Source organism: Monodon monoceros, unplaced genomic scaffold (assembly GCF_005190385.1).
Source record: "Monodon monoceros isolate NGI ecotype Baffin Bay Population unplaced genomic scaffold, NGI_Narwhal_1 Super_Scaffold_8, whole genome shotgun sequence".
NCBI lineage: Eukaryota > Metazoa > Chordata > Mammalia > Artiodactyla > Monodontidae > Monodon > Monodon monoceros.
In genome coordinates this window covers 58,642,259-58,665,888 of record NW_021703785.1, presented here as the reverse complement: position 1 = coordinate 58,665,888, position 23,630 = coordinate 58,642,259, and the positions used below count along the sequence as shown (strand labels likewise).

Here is a 23,630-nt window from a genome sequence, read left to right as displayed (position 1 = left end):
GATGTACTCTCTCATTCCTGATTTTAGTAATTTGAATTTTCCTTTTCTTGGTCAGTCTAGCTAAAGATTTGCCAATTTTGTTGATCTTTTCAAAATGGCCTCCTTTGACTTCACTGATTTTTCTGTGTTGTTTTTCTGTAATCTTTATTTCTTCCCCTAGTTTGCTTTGGGTTCAGTTTGTTCTTCTTTTTCTAGTTTCTTAAGATGAAAGATAAGGTTATTGATGTGAGATCTTTCTTCTTTTTTAATATAGGCATGTACAGCTATATATTTCACTCTGAACGCTGCTTTACTTCCATTCCTTACATTACTGTGCTTCATTTTCTTTCTTTTCAAAGTACTTTCTAGTTTCCTTTGTAATTTCTCCCTTGATCCATTGATTATTTAGGAGTATGCTGCTTAAAATTTCCACATATTTGAGAATTCCCTCAATTTTTTTTTTTTTTTTTTTTTGCGGTACACGGGCCTCCCACTGCGGAGCACAGGCTCTGGACGTGCAGGCTCAGTGGCCATGGCTCATGCGCCCAGCCGCTCCACAGCGTAAGGGATCCTCGCAGACCGGGGCACGAACCCGTGTCCCCTGCATTGGCAGGTGGACTCTCAACCACTGCGCCACCAGGGAAGCCCGAATTCCCCAAATTTTCTTCTATTCACTGCTTATTTTCGTTTCACTATTTTTAGAGAGCATATGTTGTATGATTTCAGTCCTTTGAAATTTATTGGGGTTTGTTTTATGGCCTAGATTATGGTCTGTTCTGGAGAATGTTGTTGTTGAGTGCAATGTTCTATAGATGTCTCTTAGGTCTTGCTGGTTTACAGAGTTGGTCAAGTCTTCTATTTCCTCAATGATCTTCCTCCTAGTTGTTTTATCCATATTGAAATGAGTTATTGAAATCTCCCACTATTATTGCTCAGTTTTCCACATTACCGTTCTTTTCAGTCAGTTTTTGGTTCATGCATTTTGGGGCTCTCTCATTAGGTGCATATGTTTATAATTATTATAGCTTCCTAATTATCATTATAATTATCCCCTTTTCTGTCCAGTAACAACTTTTAATACATTTACATTTCATGTAATTACTGATAAGGTAAGATTTACATCTGCCATTTAACTCTTTGTTTTCTATATGTCATGAAGTTTTTGTTCCTCTTTTCCCCTATTACTGACTTCTTTCCTGTTAAATAGATATTTTCTAGCACACAATTTTAATTCCCTGGTCATTTCTTTCACTATATTTTAGGGGGAGTTATTTTCTTAGTGGTTGTCCTGGGAATTACAATCAGCATCTTAACTTGCAAGAATGTAGCTCAGATTAATGCTAACTTGAAATTTTCAGTATCGTAAAGAAATTTCCCTGCAATGTATTACCCCCTCATTTGTACTATTATCATACAAATTACATCTTTATATAAGCCCATCAACAATTTTATAATTATTGCCGCATGAGGTTGTATTTTAAATCGGAGAGAGAAAAGAGTTACAAACAAAAATACATCTGTACTGTCTTTTATATTTTTATCTATGTATTTATCTCTACCAGTGATCTATAGTCTTCATGCAGATTCAAGTTACCATCCAGTGTCTTTTCCTTTTAATCTGAAGGACCCCATTGTGATTTTCAGGTCTTAGTTTTTCTTTATCTAGGAATGCTTTAGTTTCTCCCACAGTTTTGAAGGATAGTTTTATCAGACAGAGAACCCTTGGTTGACAGTTTTTCTTTCAGCATCTTTAATATGTCATCCCACTAACTTCCAGCCTCTATGGTTTCTACTGAGAAGTCAGTTGTTAATCTTATTGAGGCTCCCTGTATTTGATAAGTCATTTTTCTCTTGATGCTTTCAAGATTCTCTCTTCATGTCTGTCTTTTGATGGTTTGACTATGATGTGAGTAGGTGTGGATCCCCTTTAGTTTATCCCCTTGGAGTTTACTGAGCTTCTTAAATCTGTATATTATTTGTCATCAAATTTGAGAAATGTGGGCTTCCCTGGTGGCGCAGTGGTTGAGAGTCCGTCTGCCGATGCAGGGGACACGGGTTTGTGCCCCGGTCCGGGAAGATCCCACATGCCACAGAGCGGCTGGGCCCATGAGCCATGGCCACTGAGCCTGCGCATCCGGAGCCTGTGCTCCACAACGGGAGAGGCCACAACAGTGAGAGGCCTGTGTACCACAAAAAAAAAAAAAAATTTGAGAAATGTTTCACTATTAATTGTTTAAATATTCTTTGTCCCCCTTTCTTTTTCTCTCCTTCTCTGGGACCCATTATAAATTTTCTGATATGCTTCATGGTGTACTACAGGTCTCTGAGACTGTTCAGTTTTCTCAATTCTTTTTTCTTTCTGTTCCTCAGGCTGGATAATATCAATTGATCAATCTTCAAGTTTGCTGTTTCTTTCCTCTTCTAGCTTAAATCTGCTGTTGAGCCTGCTAATGAAATTTTCTTTTCAGTCATTGTAATTTTCAACTCCAGAATTTATATATTCTTTTGTAATTTCTATCTCTTTATTGATATACTCTATTTTGTGAGATTTCATTGTCATACTTTCTTTTAATTCTTTAGACATAGTTCACTTTAGTTCTTTGAGTATATTTATAATAGCTGATTAAAATCTTTGTAGAATAAGTCCAACATCTTGGCCCCCTCAGGAGCAGTTTCTATTGATTACTTTTTCCCCCTGTGTATGAGGCATACTTTCTTATATCTTCATGTGTCTCATATCTTTTTATTGAAAACTCCACATTTTAGATAATATAACAATAAATGTGACAATTCTGGAAATCAGAGTCCCTTTACCTAACTCTCTAAGACTTATTGTTGTTGCTGCTTTTGGTCATCGTTGCAATTGTTACAATTTGTTTGTTTAGTGACTTTTCTGGACAAATCCTGTAGTCTCTATTCCCTGTTGTGTGCAACCACTGATGTCTCAGTTAGCTTAGCGTTAGCTAATGACTGGTCTGAGATATCCTTAAAAGTTTTGAACCAAAAAGTCTCCCAACATTTGCTGAGGGGATCTTCATGTGTGTTGGGGCATGCCTTCAACACTCAGGTAATTTAAACTTCTGCCTTAGCTTTTATTTACTGCTTCCCTTGGGCCTCAAGGTCAGTCAGAGGTGAGAGAATCGGGCTTCTCAGGTCTTTCCTAGGTATGCACACAGCCTTGCATGTGTGCACAGTGCTGTAATTCCCTAGGAATATGTCAGAGCTTTTCAAAGCCTTTTACAGAGATTTTATTCCCGTAACTTCTTTTTAAGTTTTTGGCCAGGTTCTCATTTCTGCAACTGGCATTGCCCCCTCAGCAGCTGAGTATCAACTGCCACTGTTTTTGACAAAGGTCCTGGGGATAGGGTTTTCCTGCCGAGTGAGCTCTGAGCTCCAGTCAGGTCAAATGACAACAATGCCCTGTGAACAGGGCTTTTCCAGGGAGCTGGAAGACAGGTCAAATAGGGACAATGCTCTGGGAATGGGACTTTTTTTTGAGGAGCCCCAAACATGGCCTGCCCATCCAGTGGTTGCAAGCCTGCTGGTTTTCAAGGTTATGGTAGATCTGAGCAAAGGGAGATGGGAGCAGTTCAAGTTGCAATGCCACAAACCTTGCTCAATGAGATTCAGCAGTTTTTCTTGAATAAACACTCCTCAAATTGTTGGAAGCCTTTGGCTAATTTCAAGAGTTCTGAGAAAAAGTTGATTTTGGACATCTTTGCCAATGTTTTCACTGCTTTTACGGAGGAGTGGATCTACCACTATCAGATTTTGAAGACTTAGTATGAAAAAATAACTCATATTGTTATAATACTTCTAATATATCCCTTAGTTGATAGTTTCGTGTGTGTGTCCCTTAAGCACACAAAATTACTTCTGACTATAAGCTAAAGGCTCTGTCAAGATAGACAGTTTAGGGCTTCCCTGGTGGTGCAGTGGTTGAGACTCCGCCTGCTGATGCAGGGGACACGGGTTCGTGCCCTGGTCTGGGAAGATCCCACATGCCGCGGAGCGGCTGGGCCCGTGAGCCATGGCCGCTGAGCCTGTGCGTCCGGAGCCTGTGCTCCGCAATGGGAGAGGCCACAACAGTGAGAGGCCTGTGTACTGCAAAAAAAAAAAAAAAAAAAAAAGAGTTTAAAATTTTTCATTTAAATTTGGAAAATCCTGGGTTATCCCATGGGCTAGCTCCTCACCCACCAAGCTTGGAAGCTCCATCGTTTTTCTAACTTTTACCTGCAACATCAGCACAGCTGAAGGATAGGTAAATTAATTAGGGAAGCAAAAAACATCTGCTTTTAGAATAATGGGAAAGAATCAGAAAAGGAGGATTGGGACTGTAAAGAAGGGTTTTCTTCTATAAACCTATTTTTAACTGATACCTATTTCTTTGATCATGTCAGCATAGAAAGAACACAAGATTTGAAGTCAGACAGATCCATAATCCATTCCCAGCTCCTCTTCTTACTCAGTAGTGTGACCTTGGGCAAGATATTCAACCTCTCATGCCTCACTTACTTCATTTACAAAACGGGCGTAGTAATTATTTTACAGGTTTTTGTTAGGCTTAAATAAATGTGAAAGTGGCTAGAACATGCAATAAGCACTCAATTAAGAACCAGTGTCCTTGCTCTTAACTATGTGGAAACATTAAGAATGTGTTAGGAATATCAAGATCAAAATATAAAAGTCAAGAATTCCAAGCACAGAACTACCAAAGGGCCTAACAATTAGCTTTCCAAGAGCAGATTAAATTAGGACCAGTATGGGAACACCTCGGAGATACTGTGGGTTCAGTTCTAGACCACTGCAATAAAGTGAATATCACAATAAAGCTTATATCGCAATAAAGCGAGTCACAAGAAGTTTTTGGTTTCCCAGTGTGCACATAAAAGTTATGTTTATACTATAGAGTAGTCTGTTAAGTGTGTAATAGCATTATGCTTAAAAAAAGTACATCTTAATTTAAAAATTTTGCTAAAAAATGCTATCATTGGATCTTTCAGTGAGTCGTAATCTTGCAGTAGTAACAACAACAAAGATCACACTGATCAACATAACAAATACAGTCATAATGAAAAAGTTTGAAATATTCTAAGAATTACCAAATGTGACATAGAGACATGAAGTGAACAAATGCTGTTGGAGAAATGTCGCCAGTAGACTTACCCAACGCAGAGTTGCCACAATCTGTCAATCTGTAAAAACATGCAGTATCTGTGAAGTGCAATAAAGCAAAGCGCAATAAAATTATGCTTGTGTATTCTTTTTAAGAAGCCAGAACACAATGCATTTTATGTGCAAAAATTAGGATAACATATAGTAAAGTACCCAGCAGTTTCTGGCACATGGAATATGCTCGATAAATGTTACATGAATGTGTTGTTTGATTTTTAGAACAAGCTCAGTAAGAAATGATAAAAGCAAGTTTTTATATTTAATGAGCCAAACTTCATTTATATGGAAAATTTACTCATGTGAAACACCTTCTTTTAAAACCATGCTGAATAAAATAAGACTTCACATTTTATTTCTTAAAGAGTAAGCTTTACACTTTCTTTTTTTGACTGTTTTCTCTTACATAAGAGATGACATAAGCCATGCTGGCTAAAAGAGTATTTTACAAAAACAGAAAAAAATCAGACAAATCAGAAGCAGGTCCTCAGTCTCTTTCGGCATTTCAGATTCAATAATATCTTAAACTTCCAATTATCTCAAGCCCTGCCTCTTGAGTTGATGTCTAACCAATTCCACACAGTTTTCTTATGGTCTCTGCCTTCTCTATAAAGATCCAATTTTATGTCCCACTGGTCACCACGAACTCTAGCAGCATATCTTCCATCTGTTTACCATCCTGATCTAAATACCTCAACAGAAAGGAAACTCTGATTGCTACTTTCCTGACATTTGAACTTTAAAGAAAATATACCCATGACAAAGAGACAACTGTGTCCAGTGAATGTAAAATAACAAACAAAAGCTAATATGTATGCAGCATTTACTGTATACCAGGCATTATATATATATATATATATATATATATGAGGTATGTGTATATATATATATACACATATATATTCATCAGATTATATGTATATATAATCCTCATATAATCCTTGTAATATCTCTATGAGGTAGGTACCATTTTAACTCCCAGTTTTGTAGATGATAAATTTGCCTAAAGTTAGGAAACCTGTCCAAGGTCACAGAGCTATTCAGCTATACACAGAGCCAAGATTTAAATCAGGCAACAAACATTTTAAACTATGACACTTTAGAGAATCTCTTTTTTTCCTCCCGTTGCGGAGCACAGGCTCCGGACGAGCAGGCTCAGCGGCCATGCCTCACGGGCCCAGCCGCTCCGCAGCATGTGGGATCTTCCCGGACCGGGGCACGAACCCGTGTCCCCTACATCAGCAGGCGGACTCTCAACCACTGCGCCACCAGGGAAGCCCTAGAGAATCTCTTAATCTTAAGTCCCATCCTTCCTTCTTAACTCAGGAAACAAAACTGTGGCTGTGAAGCACAATAATTATCTTGGTATAACTGTCCTCCTGTGACACAAACATCTCAAACTCATCTGTCCGCCTCCTGTCCTGTCCTCCTCAGAGACTTCTTTCCCATCAGTTGCCCCACTCCAATCCAGCCAGTACCCCCCAAGTGTAAGGGGTGCAGCAAAGGAAGAGAAGGAGGGGGAGCTAAGGAAAGTGAGAAAGAGAAAAAGAAAGGATCAAAAAATAGATAAAAGAAGGATGAGAGAAATTTGTTGTGGGATACAAGAAACATCTGGTGATAAAAACAGATAAAGTCAAGTTTGACCAATGGAAAAAAAAGGAAACTGATGTTATTAGCGATTACAATACCCTATGCACAGCTGCATATATCCTCTGCCCCCAATTATCTATGACATCTTAATGCTTAAAAATTAGAGTGCACAGCACATTATCAATACACAGACTTAAACATTCAGTATGTTTGAAAAGTTACTCGTGAAGTATTGTACAAGCCAAAATGGAACATTATTTTTCATCTGCAGAGTATACAGTATGGGGTGTTGTACACTTGATATGAAGTTATTTATCAACTAGTTTTTAAACTTGGCAGCTCGTTCTTATCCCTCTGTTGGTTAAGACAAGTTTCTTCATATCATTTAAAGTTCAAAGACACGAGACAGGAGAGAGAGAGAGCCACCTTTTTGCCAAGTGTTCTTATGACTTGGAAGCAATGGGCATTTGTTCGTGACCCTGTCCGATTTTTGGCACATAGCAGATAAGCTCTGAGAAACACACACCCCCTGTTACACGGAGAAGAAAGAACAGACATCAAAGCACCACTCATTTTATTTTTAGATACCATATCAAGGCTATTCAGGTTTCTTATGAAGATCCAATAGGAAAAAAAAAAAAAAAAAAGAGAGAGAGAGAGATTATCACTCTCATGCTCATGCAATATGCCCTAAACAGGTCCCAGTTCATTTTCTTTAGACTTCATCCATTAGAATATATTCAGACCCACTGGTTCCCTTCTGCCTGATTGGCAGAGATACCTCCTTGGGAACGCTTTGCTAGGACACAAATACGATGCATGCAAGACAAATCAGCATAATTTCCAAGTTACTTGCCGCTTCCAGGAATGCTAATTTCAGTAATAACTATATGCCTTCCTTTCCCAAGATGTTAGTACTGCCATCAAAGAGATCTGGGTCATTTTCCTGGCTTTGAAGCTCTCAGCTTCCTCAAACACTACAGGAGGCAAACCAAGAAAAGCTAGGGAGCGGCATGCAGTAGAAAAAGAATTTCCAAGTACCGGGTTCCTCTAAGAATATCTTTTCATTTTGAAGTTTTGAAGAAAATGGCCTTTGCCAAGACCATAGAAGATAACATCTCCATTCTTTTAGGGCTGACCTATCAATGGCCACATTTCTAGGAGTGGCTTGTGCACTGAAGAAGAAACTGATGCAGAGCTTCAAGTCTGTAGCCAACTCAAAGCCACAAAGAACAGCAACATATAGAGATGGAGCCAAGGCCTTGAGACATCCGGGAAGCAGGAAAATTCTGGTGAGATAGAAAGGACAGACCCGACTGGGACGTCCAATGACAATAGCACTGGCTCATGGAGAGGTGTGCCTGGTTCCTGGTCATCAAACTGACAACAGAGGACACCCAGCCCTCCTGTCCTCCCACCTCTCCCACAGGGGCAAGGACCATCATCGGCCTGCAGAGTGGCCTTGCGCACAGAGCAGGGGCCCTGGAGGACGCAGGAGAGCTGACAGTCTTTGCCACTTAATTCCTGTTGAGTGTTGGGCAGATTATTTGACTTCTCCGAGTCTTGTAAAATGGTGATAATAAAGCTTGTGTTGCCTGCTTCCCATGGTCACTGTGAGGGTCAAATACAATAACACACGATATCATCAGAGTGTATTACAATGGTATAAGAGATGGAAGATACGGGCCTAGGAGACAGGTTTCCTAAAAATTATATAAATCTTGGCAAAGGAAGGAGAGTATAAGTTATAGCCCAACCCAATTCTCCATACAATAAACCTCTGCCACATCTCTATGCCGTTCAAAGACCACCAATTAACAGGAAGCTCAGAATGCTTGACTGACACAGGCTGGGTGACGTGGCTGAGGCTCCTGGCCAGGGAGGGTCTCACTGGAGAGGGAGGGCAGTGGTCGGCTCTTGTGCTGTCCATCCTGCACCTTTTCCTCCCTCTGGACAAAACACTCCCTACCCTCAGCGCCCTCTGCCATCGCTCTCTCCCACCTGTAATGGTAGTGGAGCTCACCCCTCCCTGGGTACAGCTCATAGTGGGTAGAGGCTAGGGTTACAAGTGATCTCAGGGGCCGGTCAGAAGCCTGTCTTGAAAACCGTAAACAAAGAACTAAGAAAAGAGGGGTTGCTTCTCCCAGCAGACACCAGGAGGCTTGGGGCTTGGGTGCAGGGTGTATGCAGCCTGTTTTATAGGAATCAGAAGAAGTTGATTTGAGACAAGGAAGTTAACACTGAGAGAGGCAGAAACCCTGGACCTCCTGGTGCTGCAATGTCCTATTCCAGAGGTCTCTGAGCTCTCCACCAGTCCGCCACCCTGCCCCCAGCACAGCCGGCCCGTCTTAGGAACACGTGGCCCTGCTAAGGAAGTCCTGAAGAAGCATCAGTCACGCTTTCTAATACACAATCAGGATGCATTGGCCCCACACTAAAGAAAGAGTAATTACCATAATAAGGTAGACTCATGGTCCGTTCAAACTGGCATCCTATTTATGGCAAACACACCAAGGTCGTTTGCAGAAAACCATGCTTGTCTTCAAAAATTCAAGCTCAAATGGCTTTCAAAACATCCTGGCCAGGCCGTACGTTCACTATGGTTCTGTGAATTTATCTTCACCCCTCCTGCATCTGATTGTATTTTCAGTCTTTAACCACTCCTCAAGATAATCCAAGGCCAATATCACTGATGAACATAGATGCAAAAATCCTCAATAAAACACTACGAAACAAATCCAACAGCATATTAAAAGGATCATACACTATGATCAAGTGGGCTTTACCCCAGGAAGGCAAGGATTCTTCAATATACGCAAATCAATCAATGTGATACACCATATTAACAAACTGAAGGATAAAAACTATATGATAATCTCAACAGATGCAGAAAAAGCTTTCAACAAAATTCAAGACCCATTTATGATAAAAACTCTATAGAAAGTGGGCAAAGAGGGAACCTACCTCAACATAATAAAGCCCATCTATGACAAGCCTGCAGCCAACATCGTTCTCAATGGTGAAAAACTGACACCATTTCCTCTAATATCAGGAACAATACAAGGTTGCCCACTCTCACCACTATTATTCAACATAGTTTTGGAAGTTTTCGTCACAGCAATCAGAGAAGAAAAAGAAATAAAAGGAATTCAAATCAGAAAAGAAGTAAAACTGTCACTGTTTGCAGATGACATGATACTATACATAGAGAATCCTAAAGATGCCACCAGAAAACTACTAGAACTAATCAATGAATTTGGTAGCGTAGCAGAATACAAAATTAATGCACAGAAGTCTCTTGCATTCCTATATACTAACAACGAAAAACCTGAAAGAGAAATTAAGGAAACACTCCCATTTACCATTGCAACAAAAAGAATAAAATACCTAGGAATAAACCTACCTAAGGAAACAAAAGACCTGTATGCAGAACACTATAAGACACTGATGAAAGAAATTAAAGATGATACAAACAGCTGGATACCATGTTCTTGGATTGGAAGAAAATGACTATACTACCCAAAGCAATCTACAAATTCAATGCAATCCCTATCAAACTACCAATGGCATTTTTCACAGAACTAGAACAAAAATTTCACAATTTGTATGGAAACACAAAAGACCCCAAATACCCAAAGTGATCCTGAGAAAGAAAAACGAAGGGTTTCCCTGGTGGCGCAGTGGTTGAAAGTCCGCCAGCCGATGCAGGGGATGCGCGTTTGTGCCCCAGTCCGGGAAGATCCCACATGCCACAGAGCGGCTAGGCCCGTAAGCCATGACCACTGAGCCTGCGCATCCGGAGCCTGTGCTCCGCAATGGGAGAGGCCACAACAGTGAGAGGCCCGCGTACCACAAAAAAAGAAAAAAAAGAAAAACGGAGCTGGAGGAATCAGGCTCCCTGACTTCAGACTACACTACAAAGCTACAGTTATCAAGACAGTATGGTACTGGAACAAAAACAGAAATATAGATCAGTGGAACAGAATAGAAAGCCCAGAGATAAATCCACGCACATATGGTCACCTTATCTTTGATAAAGAAGGCAAGAATATAAAATGGAGAAAAGACACCCTCTTCAGTAAGTGGTGCTGGGAAAACTGGACAGCTACATGTAAAAGAATGAAATTAGAACACTCCCTAACACCATACACAAAAATAAACTCAAAATGGATTAAAGACCTAAATGTAAGACCAGACACTATAAAACTCTTAGAGGAAAACATAGGCAGGACATTCTATGACACAGATCACAGCAAGATCCTTTTTGACCCACCTCCTAGAGAAATGGAAATTAAGACAAAAATAAACAAGTGGGACCTAATGAAACTTAAAAGCTTTTGCACAGCAAAGGAAACCATAATCAAGACGAAAAGACAACCGTCAGAATGGGAGAAAATATTTGCAAATGAAGCAACTGACAAAGGATTAATCTCCAAAATATACAAGCAGATCATGCAGCTCAATATCAAAAAAACAAACAACGCAGTGCAAAAATGGGCGGAAGGCCTAAATAGACATTTCTCCAAAGAAGATACACAGATTGCCAACAAACACATGAAAGAATGCTCAACATCACTAATCATTACAGAAATGCAAATCAAAACTACAATGAGGTATCACCCCACACTGGTCAGAATGGCCATCATCCAAAAATCTTCAAACAGTAAATGCTGGAGGGGGCGTGGAGAAAAGGGACCGCTCTTGCACTGTTGGTGGGAATGTAAATTGGTACAGCCACTACGGAGAACAGTATGGAGGTTCCTTAAAAAGCTAAAAGTAGAACTACCATATAACCCAGCAATCCCACTACTGGGCATATACCCTGAGAAAACATAATTGAAAAAGAGTCATGTACCACAATGTTCACTGCAGCACTATTTACAATAGCCAGGACATGGAAGCAGCCTAAATGTCCATCGACAGATGAATGGTTAAAGAAGATGTGGCACATATATACAACGGAATATTACTCAGCCATAAAAAGAAATGAAATTGAGTTATTTGTAGTGAGGTGGATGGACCCAGAGTCTGTCATACAGAGTGAAGTAAATCAGAAAGAGAAAAACAGGGGCTTCCCTGGTGGCGAAGTGGTTGGGAGTCCGCCTGCCGATGCAGGGGATGCGGGTTCGTGCCCCGGCCCGGGAGGATCCCACGTGCCGCGGAGCGGCTGGGCCCGTGAGCCATGGCCGCTGAGGCTGTGCGTCCGGAGCCTGTGCTCCGCAACGGGAGAGGCCGCAGCAATGAGAGGCCCGCGTACCGCAAAAAAAAAAAAAAAAAAAAAAAAGGGAAGAGAAAAACAAATACCGTATGTTAACACATATATATGGAATCTAAAAAAAATATGGTTCTGATGAACGTAGGGGCAGGACAGGAATAAAGACGCAGACGTATGGAATGGACTTGAGGACACGGGGAGGGGAAAGGGTAAGCTGGGACGAAGTGAGAGAGCGGCACTGACTTATATACACGACCAAATGTAAAATAGATAGCTAGTGGGAAGCAGCCGCATAGCACAGGGAGATCAGCTCGGTGCTCTGTGACCACCTAGAGGGGTGGGATAGGGAGGGTGGGAGGGAGACGCAAGAGGGGGGGGATATGGGAACGTATGTAAATGTATAACTGATTCACTTTGTTATAAAGCAGAAACTAACACAACATTGTAAAGCAATTATACTCCAATAAAGATATAAAAAAAAAAAGATAATCCATTTCAAGTATGTACTGCCTACTCTGTGAAGCAATACATCTTATTTGGTATATTTGTTATAAGTAAACTCATAACAAGCCTCTTCAGTGCTCAAAATATGACCTACAGATTCTTTGTCAGCTTTATTCATGTCACTGTCTGAGTTTCTGTCTTTATCAAAATTAAAAGAAAAAAATTTCAGCCCCCTAGCTCCCCATTAAATCAGTCTAACCATCTTTTTCTAATTCTATGTAGAACTATAGTAAACAGAACCAGATAGTACTCTTGTGTAACCTCAGTGTCCCTGAGTGTTTTAGTCAGTGTTCCCTCAAATAAGAAGAGTAAATAGTGAAATAAAGGCAGAAATAGAAAAATGAGAAAAAATTTAAGAACACTGGAATTCATTCTATGATACATACAACACAAAAAGCCTGGAAAAAGTATTTCCAAAATTGTTATTTTTCAGTGGCAGGATGATGGACAAATTCTTTTCTTCTGTATATTTTTCTGCATTACTAAAATTTCTACACTGGGTACGTACTACCGCTCTAATAAAAAAAGTTAATGAAAAAAAAAAAAACACTGGGAAAAAAACGTGTAAGTGAAGAGTTAGATGGTCAGAACTGAAGTTAAAAGAGCAACTGACGATGGAAGAGAGTCTTGCCAAATGTTGTGGGGACTTCAGGCCCTCGCAGGGAAATCAGCTCTGGCTGGGGAGCCCTCAGCCAGCCTGGATTCTAGCAGTGCCAGAGGCAGGTAAGGAAACAGGCTCAGAGCATATCGGACCCTTTCACCAGCGAGCTCACTCCACTTTAGCGAACAGTCATACCTAGGACAGAAAGGCACTTTCAAAGATATTTTAAAAACAAATATAAAGGACCTCTGAACGAAAAGGCAGGAAGGCCTAGGTGGCATGCTTGCTTTCAGAGGCACCAGGCAAGGTTAGGTTCTGAAGCTTAAGGCCAACGAGCCCACCAATGAGGAGCTAACGGGGGCCACCCGGGGAGAACGTGCCTGGATCCTCCGCAGCTTCTGGCAGGTACTGGGCGTCCAATACATACATACTCATATAAAAATGACAGTGAACTGAATAACGACGATGAAATGTGTAGGTGGTCTAAGAGGTACCACTAACTTGCACACTAACGGGGAGAGGCCCAGAAGGAAGGCTTCCTGGAAGAGGTGACACTTGCACTGGGTTTAAAAGATAAGTACGCAGTTGCCAAGCAGAGAACGTGGGAAAGAGTGGGTAGGGGTCCAGGGAGACACAAAGTCATGCGCACTCAAAGAAAGAGAAGTTATGCAACCTCAATATCGCTAAGTATTTTAGTGGGTGTTCCAATAAATACGTAGTAAGAATAAATAGTAAAATAAAGGCAGAAATAGAAAAAAGAACACTGGAATTCACTTTGTGATACATACAAATGTCTTAGCTTCATGGAAACTAAAGTTGATGGAAATGGAAAGGGAAGAAAAAGGGCAGCGTGAGCAAAAACAAAGGCTGCAGGGAGAAACAGAACGTGAGCCATTTACTCTTTTAGCAAATGTTTACTGAATGCCTGCTCTGTCCCAGGCCAGGGAGGCTAAAAGCTTGGGGTGCAAGAGAGAGCGTATGTGTAATTCAAACCAACAGACAACAACCCCGTGAGACCGGTACTGTTCTCCCCACTGCAGAGATGAGGAAATCGAGGCTTTACAATGAGCATGCAATTTGTCCAAGGACACAGAGCTCATAAATAGCATAAATCTAGTTATAGGTGTGTTTTATTACAGCCAGGCTTTCAAGAACATTGTTGTTTGTTTCTTAACATCATGGTTAAAGCTCAGAGGATACGGGGAAAACCCATTCAGTCCCTATTCCGCAATTGAAGTGGAAAAAAAATCATGAACATTTCTTACTTTCCTTTTATGAATTTTTTTCTGCCCTGGAGGATAAATATGTGGGAGTCATGAGTTCTGACTTATAAACGTCCAGGGGCCTTTTGGAACAATTACTAGCATGACAAGATCAGGCTCTGGAAACAGCCCAGTTATACCAATTGGCAACTGATTAAGTCCATCCACTTCAGAATGTGCTCAGATAGCAAGGGGAGCAGATCCAGTGAGTGGCCATCTGAGAAGGGTCAGTCGGGTTCCCTCCAAAAACGTTTCATAAAGACAAAGCCAGATTCAGGATTTGTGTGGAAAATGTTAAATACACTCTGTGCTGGAAAACTCAGAGACTCCCTAACGGCTGACAGCCTGCAGGAGACTATTCAGTAAATGACAAATCTTCCAAGAAGCTGAGCTGAATGATTCAGAAGTTGTCTAAAGTCAGCACTTGAATCCTCCAGGTTCCCTATCTCTGGCCAAGTTAATGCAGGTTCCTCCCTGGTGAAAAAGCTCTTCTGAAAGTAGGGAAGCTTTCAGCCCACGTGGTATATTTCTAAACACAAACATACATACAAGCAAAGAGTGTTGACAAAGAACAAAATACTTGCTGCTTCTTCTGAGACTAACCACATGCCCTCAGGTAAAAGAGGAAAAGTTTTATTTTTTTTTTAGGGTCATTGAAAAGTCATTTGGGTCTATAGTAATTCTTCCTTTGCCACATACTTTAAACTTCTACTTTTCAAACAAAAGGTGTTTCTTGCGGGCTTATTAAAAAGCTACAAGTCTCTAATCAGAAATAACATAAATTTTCTCCATTATTAAATAGGAAATTCGTTTTTCCTTTTAAATTTGATTTCTTTTTTAATCCTTTAATTAGAATATAGTTCTAAAGCTTGCAGTTATACAAATCTATTTTTGTGTTCCTTTTGGAGAGACAAATATGACATTTTATGGGGATTATCATGGCAACTCACATAAAAGGGTCATTACTGTATTTGGAATGTCTAAGGTAGGCAGGCAGGCCTGGGATTATCTCCCAAAGGGTACCCCTTCCTCTACCCCCCAGAAACTGGCATTACTTATGCTATCTTGGGGGAAAAAAAATAACAAAGAGAAATACTCTTCCTAAAATACTTTTAAATGTGTATTTTCATAAAATAAAGGGGAATAAGTTTGCAAAACTTGTCTACAGTTGAAGATGTGATCTGAATTCCAGTTTGACCTCGAGGCTCTTTAATCAGGGGGCTGACTGGGGGATGATTTCAGCCTAGGTGGATGCTGAGATCATTTCTGTCTTTCCCTTTTTCCTCAAGTAACATCAGGGTTTCCCAATGCTTTAACATTTCCTTGGAGATGGCTAAGTAACAGAGTTCAGCCACAGAAGCATATAACACAGTCTTCTCTCCTACACTCAGTGAATCTGTTCCCGCTGGCCTCTCACGCTGGCATCCACTCCAACTTATTAGGACTGACAAGCGTACAAAACTTGGACTAGAGAAAAATATTAAAAATATAACTTAAACATTTACTTTTAGGGCAGCAAAGAGAGATGGAAACTTCTACCTTATTCCAAAAAGTTGAGATGTTCACGGTCTCTTACAGTAACCAAAGCTGCAAATAGGCTAGTATTCCAGGGCATGTGGGAGAAACGTTTGAGATCATCCCAAAGTTCAAGGAATGCTTACCCTGCTGAAACGGAAGGCAGTTCTATCTCCACTGGCCTATGAAAATCAAGGCTACGTCCGACCACCTCCAAGTATCCCTTCCAAGTTTCAGCTTTTGTTTTTCTGAGATATTTGACTTTTCCAGACAAACTGAAAACGAGTGGCAGAGACACCTCTGTTACTATATAATACAGCCCTATGGCAGGGTATAGTCTCCATCTCTTAAATGCATAACTTACTGGGGATGACTTCCCATAGGCTGGAAAAAACAACAAATACATCTGTGAAGATGGGCCTCATACCCTGTACTTACACGCACTCCCCTGACCATGGAAATTCTGACCCGCCAGAAAGACAGCTAAATCTGAGGCTGGCTGTTCCTATCTCCCAATCCAGCTCCCTAGGGCTGGTCCTACTTCAGTGGTTCCTAGTGGTGTCCTCTGACCAGCAGCACCAGCAGCACTGGGCGGGGGGGACTTGTTAGAAATGCACATTCTCAGGGCCCCCACCCCAGACCTACTGAATCAGAGACTCTGGGGATGGGGCCCAGCTCCCCAGATGACTGATGCCCTCAAGATTGAGAAGCACAGTTGCACAGCAGTTAACTATCAGACCACCAGCGTTTCTACACCCAGGGCCTGCAGATGGCAGTAAAGTCCAGCTAGAAGAATTACAGGCACTAGAAGCTCAAGTTCTAAGTCCTACAGAACCAGCCTGCCTGACCACACTGTTCTTCTTTAACAGTTCCTTAACAGCTGGCTCAGCCTCCTCCAATGAGTTGGAAGGTCACAATTCAACTCAGCTTTGAACAGGAACTAGACTGAAATTCTTCTCGCCGCCTGACAGTAGACATATTAAACCGACAGTTATCAGAGATGTGATCAATATTAAATGACCTTAAAGGTTTTTGTGTTTAATACGGTGAGGATACAGACATACTTTAAGAATGAAAATTTCAATACTGATTAAATAGAACAAGATAAGAAATTCAAATTATTCTCAGCCATTGTGTGTATCTGAATAAAAATAATGCACTTGATTCTGAATGAGTTCCCACCGTTAAAATCTCATTGAATTAATGTGACAACAGTGAGAAGAGATGTTTTCTACTGTAAAGCATGTATCAGGTAGCCCTTTACTAGATTCTGTGAAAACCCTGAATTTTGCATTAACTTTTCCTATACAAACTACAAACATCTCTAGTGAGGATATGGAGCAACGGGAACTCTCACAAACAGCTGGGAGTATATATCAGTACAAGCACTTTGGAAAACTGTTGAGCAGAGTCTACCAAAGCTGAACATACAATATCCAGGACCGGCAATTCCACTCCTGGGTCTATACTGCAGAGAAATGAGCACTTCCATCTACCAAAAGCCTCATAAAAGAGTGTTCTTAGAAGTGTAACTCGTAATAGTTACAAACGGGAAATAATCCGAACATCCACCCACAGTAGTGGAGATAAATATTATGAATATGCATACAATAAAATATACCCAGCAAAGAAAACACAAACCAACCAACAAACCAGACTACTGCTACACAGAACATGGGTGGACCTCAGCTGAGTAAACGGTGCCAGGTACAAAGTTAACACACACTTATCCAAACAGGCAGAACAAATTTCTGGTGACAGAGGTCAGCATAGAGGTTACTGAGGCTATCTACCAACAGGCAAGAGGAGCTCACTGGAAAAGTTCTAGGTCTTGACCTGTGGAATGGTTACAGGGGTGTATACATATGAAAAGGTCATTGAGTTGCACATTTAAACTGGTACACGTCATGTATGTTACACTTCTTTATAAAGGGAGAAAAAGTTAAACATGCACAACATTGCCTTGACAGGTGGTCATGTAACTATTTTCAATATCCATCATAAAAATCTAGATTACTGGGCGACTATATAGTTATCAGAGTATCATTAACTGCAAAAATACTGTATTTGCTAAGCTAAATATCAAAGTTACATAAAGAAAACAATGGGTTTTCCTTATAGCCAATGTTATGCCGTCAAATCAATGCTTCACCCTATGAAAAGGCCAAACCTTTCTGTCTTGCACTCCCTGGTCCCAAACTCCATTTACTCTGCCACTTCATGCCATCATAGGTGGCAACTGATGTCCATCATCCGAAGCCCCAGCAGACCGTGGATGTGGTCATCATCCCGGGGGAGGCTGAAAATACTGGCTCCAGCATTCCTGTCATTAGCTACTTGCCTGAATCTCTTTGAACCACCCCTGTCCTAACCCCTGCCACCATCCAGCTCCCCTCCTGCCTCACAAACCAAGGCCTGTCCCAGGGCTGGGATCCTGTTAAGACAGCGCAGCCTCCAGGCCAATGTGGACCTACTGGATCCTAGGTTCCGATCCAGTAGGACTCAGCCGCCAAGCCAGCTGTCGAGTGGGGGATTCATAATTACACCCCAAGAGCAGACACCTCCAGGCCTCGAGGCCCTGAACCCGCACTGCTCTCCCCCCGCCTGGGCCGCTCCCTCCAGCCCACCCGATGGATCCACAAAGAACCAGAAGGGGGAAAATCCGCTTGGTCGGTTTCTGCGCTTCCTGCTGAGGTTTTGAAAAGCGGAGCTGCTGGCACTCGTAACCAAGATGAGGAACCACGTGTTCCGCGAGGCACTCGGGTCCCGCCCGCGCGGCCGAGGGGCGTGCAGGGCCTGTTCCGGCTGCGCCTCGTCTCTGCGCTGACCCGTGAACACTCTGGGGTGCGCGCGCGGGGGCCGCGGGCCAGAGGGGGCGCGCCCTGCCGCCGCCGAGAACCCGCCCGGGAGCCGCCCCAGCCGCTGCTTGGCGCGCTCTCGGGCCGGGCCGCCCGGGGCCGGAGGCCCGGCCGCGGCCGGGCGCGCCGCCGTCCCGGCACGGGCGTGTTTACCTGGGACTAGGAACACGTGCTGCCGGGCGCTAGCCCCTTCTCCGCAGTCCACGCCTGTCGCCATGACGCCCGTTCGGTTCCGGCGGCCGCAGGCCTCTGAGCCCTGGGAGGGCGGGCTCAGCGAGAGCCCGGTGGCAAATGGCGGGAGAAGGGTCGATTCCGGGGAGCGCGGCGCGCGGAGGGACTGGCGGGGCCCGGAGGGCGGCCAGCGGGGCGAATTTCGTTTCGTTTCCGGAGCCCGCCAGAGGCCCCTGTTAAGCTTTTAAACTGAGCGCCAGGCCCAGGCCGCCGGCCCACTGGCGCGTCGCCCGCCGACGGGGCAGGGTCACGGCCTCTCCCCTCCGCGGCTCGGCCAATGGTAGGTGCTCACCCGCGGCGCCCAGTGACGCGGCGCGGGGGGCGGCGACCCAGGTTGGCGGCGGCGGCGGCGGCGGCGGCGGCGGCGGGCGGGATGGCCTCAGTCTCGGGGCGCCCGGTCACCGCGCCCAGCGGCCCTCCGCCCAGGGACTCCCCACCCTGCGGAGAGCGGGCCGAGGCCGGGTCTCTGCGGAGTGGGGCTCCCGGAGGGATGACGCCTGCCACCTCTGAGGGCTGGCGGACTTGCGCACACCTAGCGGGAGGAAAAGCCTGGAGCAAATCCACGTTAAGGACAACAGCTATCACATCGGAATCCTAATGCCACCGTTCCTTGTCTACGTTTCTTTATATCATTTGCATTCTGCGTTGGAATTAATGTCAGAATCTGGTGTGCTTTGTGATTCATAACAAAATGCATGTAAAGCGGTCCTCAAATTGGGGTTAGTCCTCATTACTAAAAAGAGGGGCACAGTTTGAGGCTCAAAACGTGCATTTGTTGTTTTGGAAGACATTGATTTGTAATGAGTTAAAAATTAAGACTTTTAAAATTGATGTTCAAAAAGTTAAGAGTCATGAAATTTCGGGATTTAAACTTTTAAAAATAAAATTTTAATAGTACATGGTTTTAGAAAAGAAGATAATAAATATTTGTCTCATACTTAAGAATAGTATGGACTCCCTGCTACCCCAGATCCCCAGTCCCCCTCCCCAGGGGCAATCACTGTTAACAGTTTCTTGTCTGTTCTTCAGAATTTTTCCATTCAAAAACAAGTTTATGTGTCTTTTTTTTTTTTTTTTTTGCACAAATGGAAGAGAATATACATAACTCTTAATGCACTTAACTTTTTTTGCTTAATCTTGAAGGGAGTTAAATTCTGCAGCACTAGATCTATCTCAGCCTTCTGAAAAGATTTTTTAATTTCAGTCCTGTTTCCCATGAGGGGAGACAAATGCAGCTCAAGTTGACTGCAGGACACACCTGGCAGAGAGGAAGCCTTTCTGGTTGAGGAGGGGGACCCAGATGCTAACTCTGGGGCAGGCAGCAGATTGGTATTGCTCTAGAGCTGTTTTCATCGTTTTCTGATCCTTTCCAGCCGTTGGCTGTTTGAACATGTGTTTTTATGTGGTTGTTTTCACAATGCAAAGACAATTTTGTCTGCTTTTGTACCTTAACATTGCCATGAACACATTTCCCATGGCATCCAGAGCTGTCATTGGAGACATGCTATTTCACATTGCTAATGTACCAAGGTTACTTGACCAATCCTTAGTGTACAATATTTAGATTATTTCAAAATGTTATTCTAAAAAATGCTACAATGTATACTATATATGGACTATGCAGCAGTTTGAAGCAATGAACTAGATGCACATGTTGCAGCATGGATGCTTTATATCAAGAGGGAAACAAAGAAGTAGGAAGAGATTTATGGCAGAAAACCATGTAGGTAAATTAAAAACACACATAAAACAACATTATATCTTCTAGAAGGATATATGCACATTTAAGGCCATGTATCACATAAGAAATGGGTGTCTTTAAAAGGGAGGGGAATGGGATTGGGGATGGATAAGGAATGAGAAGGCAAGAAAAATCAAAAGGGGCCAGGGTGCACGTGGATGACTGTCACTATGTCCTATGAATGAGAGTATAATACATTCTCTGACATTTAGGTCCAAGGATGACAACTTTTTTTTAAAAAATGTGCTGCAACAAACATCTCTAAGCAATTTCATTTATCCACTTAAAAAATTATTTAAGTACCTTCTTGGAAGGGGGACCAGTGGTGATGTTGGAGAGTGGCTCAAGATTCCTATTGTCTTCAGGGTAAAATCCAAGGTACTAAGCTTGGAACACATGGCCCGTGAGATCTGGTTCTCACTTGCCCCTCCAGCCACAGTTTCTGCCGCCTCCCTCCCTCCCCACCTTGACCACAGTCTGGCCATGAGGAACTGCCCTCTGTCACATCCAGCACTTGACACTGTGTTCCTAATGTCGGAACCACGCTCCTCTCAACTAGCCTCATTCCTCTGCCTTTTCTCTCACCCTCCACTTCACCTAGACAACATTTCATCATATATCAGGCTCACTGAGACAAAACCTTCTCATTGCACTCCTCTTCCTGTCTCCAAACATCCTCCCCATGAATGAGATGCCTCCAGTCTTCTCAGTTACCTCACTAAGGAGTGAGCCTGATTTTCAGTCAATTCCTTGAGGAAGGACAGCATCTAATAATTCACCAGTTTATCCTCAAAAAATAATGATGCCTTTCACTGCATACCGACTGTGACAAGTACTGCGCTGAACATGTAACTCTGACTCTTTCAGTCCTCCCAAAAGTCTTAAGGGGAAGTATCAGTATGATCCCCACGTTTTACAGAGGAAGAATGTAAAGTTTAGAGAGATCAACTAATTACCCAACACACACAACGAGCAAGTGGCAGAGCAGGAATTCCAACCCAGAAATTGGGCTCTTAACCTTCCCTCCCTCCTTCCCTAGTGTCCCAATGCCTAGGACAAAGCTGTATGGGCACATAGCATATGCTCCACAAATATTTTTGAATAAACATGTATGTGGATAGATAGGCAGTTATGGTAACAGTGAGTGTAGCCTGTGCCATTCCTAAGTTTTATAAACAAGAACAAAGTGATTACACCTAGTATATCATAAAATATTCCATAAATTAATTTTTATACTAGTTATACTAACACGCAAAGAGACAAGCAGGTCGTTCTTCAAGGAATAAGAAGGGAACAGCAACATTAATACCTCTGAGTAGAGAAACATAGAAACTCTTCTAAATGCCAGAAATAAGAAATGTTCATTTTCTAGTGGAAAAATAAAAGGAACTGGGGAAAATTTTTAAAAACAGTTCAGAGTCCAGTGACCTCTACCAGTGCTTAGTGGTGACCAAAACAGAGAGAGCTTGAACTAAGGGTAGTGATTTTTTTTCTCTAATAGATTATTAAACACTTATGAGAATTCTTCTTTCAAAACAAAATAAGAATGAAAATCCATGTTTATCATCACTTTCATCCTAAGAAAGAATTGTTGCCTTGTGTTTTGTCTTGTTGCCAAATGCTCATCTAGGGACAACAGGGAAGGCAACACGGTACTGGAGGATCATATGGGGAGGAGAAAGGCATCAGCTCTCAAAAGGGCCAACTATTTAGAAAAGAGACCAAGCAGTAGTACTGAACCATTCTTTCTGGGGAGAATATTTCCTTTATATTCACTCTCTTATCCAACCCAACCCAAAACAGGATCCTACTTGTTGCAAAAGGTTGCATAATTTGTATGCAAATACCCACATATAAAACTGTGAAATCTGCCAGTTATAGAACAACAAGAATGACTGAAGCTATTGAGAAAGAAAGAAGAGCAGCCCCAGACATTCAGAAGCTGGCCTGGGGCTCCCAGCTGGATCATGGTGACTCTCCCAGTATCTTAAACAAATCTCCCAGAACACCCGCCTCAGACAAGGCTGTCCTGAGACCACAATAAAATGAGGACAGAGCAAGGCCACTTCATGATTTGGGCAAAGCACAGACAAAAACAGGTCACTCTGCCACCTACAAAATACTGAACACCTCATCTGTTAGCTGAAATGAGTGACTGCTACTTCTTTACTAATTCCAGCTTCATCCTCACCCCAGCTCCCCGCTCCCTGTAGAGGAGATTTATTGGGACACCACTTTCTAACAGCACCCAAACTAGTGTGGATCCCTGCATCCTTAGACCCTCCCCAAGTCACCCAACCAGAGCCCAACCCTCCAAAGCTTCCTCCCAACATCATCCATCTAGTAAGACGCCCCTGACTTCCCATGGCCTGTGTTCTCCCATTCAACTGCAGGGGTGTTCCTGGTGGTCTTGGGCTAAACTTGGGGTTGCCACTGTGTTTACTCATTTCCCTGTGTGTATGTGTGTGTGTGTGTGTGTGTGTGTGTGTGTGTACAGTTATAAACCTTACATACATTCACATAAAATTAAGGTAGTAAGAAAATTCAGGCAATTCAAGCTCCAAAATGTACTTTTGCAACTGAACTACCTATAGGGCTAGGCCACCATGGTCAAGTGAATCAGATAGTCAGATAATTACATATTTTGCTGCATGACGGCCTAAGCAATCACCATACACTTCAGAAAATTTCAATAACTTGATGTCCTAGTTATTCTCACTTTGCTTTTATATGTGCTTTTAATATTTTCTGCAGTGCAGAGTTTTTGAGACATGTTTTTTACGCTATGAGTTACCTGACAAGTTAATGAATGGAGAAATGCCAAAATGCTGGCTATTTTTCATTTATTTAATTTAGTTTTTTAAACATACTGACTTCTTTTTTTCCTGTTTACAAAATCCATCATAGTTTTTATTTTTTTAATTAAAAATTTTTTTTCATTTAAATATTAATTTTCAAAAGC

The 23,630-nt window shown here is 42.3% G+C and overlaps 1 protein-coding gene across 8 annotated transcripts in view; it reads right to left on the bottom strand.

Moving 5' to 3' along the window:
- The window catches only part of RNASEH2B (ribonuclease H2 subunit B), a 95,963-nt gene extending 76,853 nt beyond the window's left edge, over nt 1–19,110 (bottom strand). For 6 of the 8 annotated variants that reach the window (XR_003791765.1, XM_029210453.1, XM_029210457.1 and 3 more), the window contains exons 1-2: nt 18,850–19,095; nt 5,146–5,193 (exon numbers count right to left, since the gene is read on the bottom strand). Coding sequence is in view for 6 of the 8 variants with exons in the window: in XM_029210453.1 (XP_029066286.1) it covers nt 5,146–5,193; nt 18,850–18,913 (112 nt within the window). In the remaining 2 variants the exon portion in view is untranslated. Of the gene's footprint in view, nt 1–5,145; nt 5,194–15,984; nt 16,015–18,849 lie in introns of those variants that run through there. The other 2 variants (XM_029210452.1, XM_029210455.1) reach the window with 2 other exon arrangements.
- Nucleotides 19,111–23,630: the final 4,520 nt, after the last annotated feature.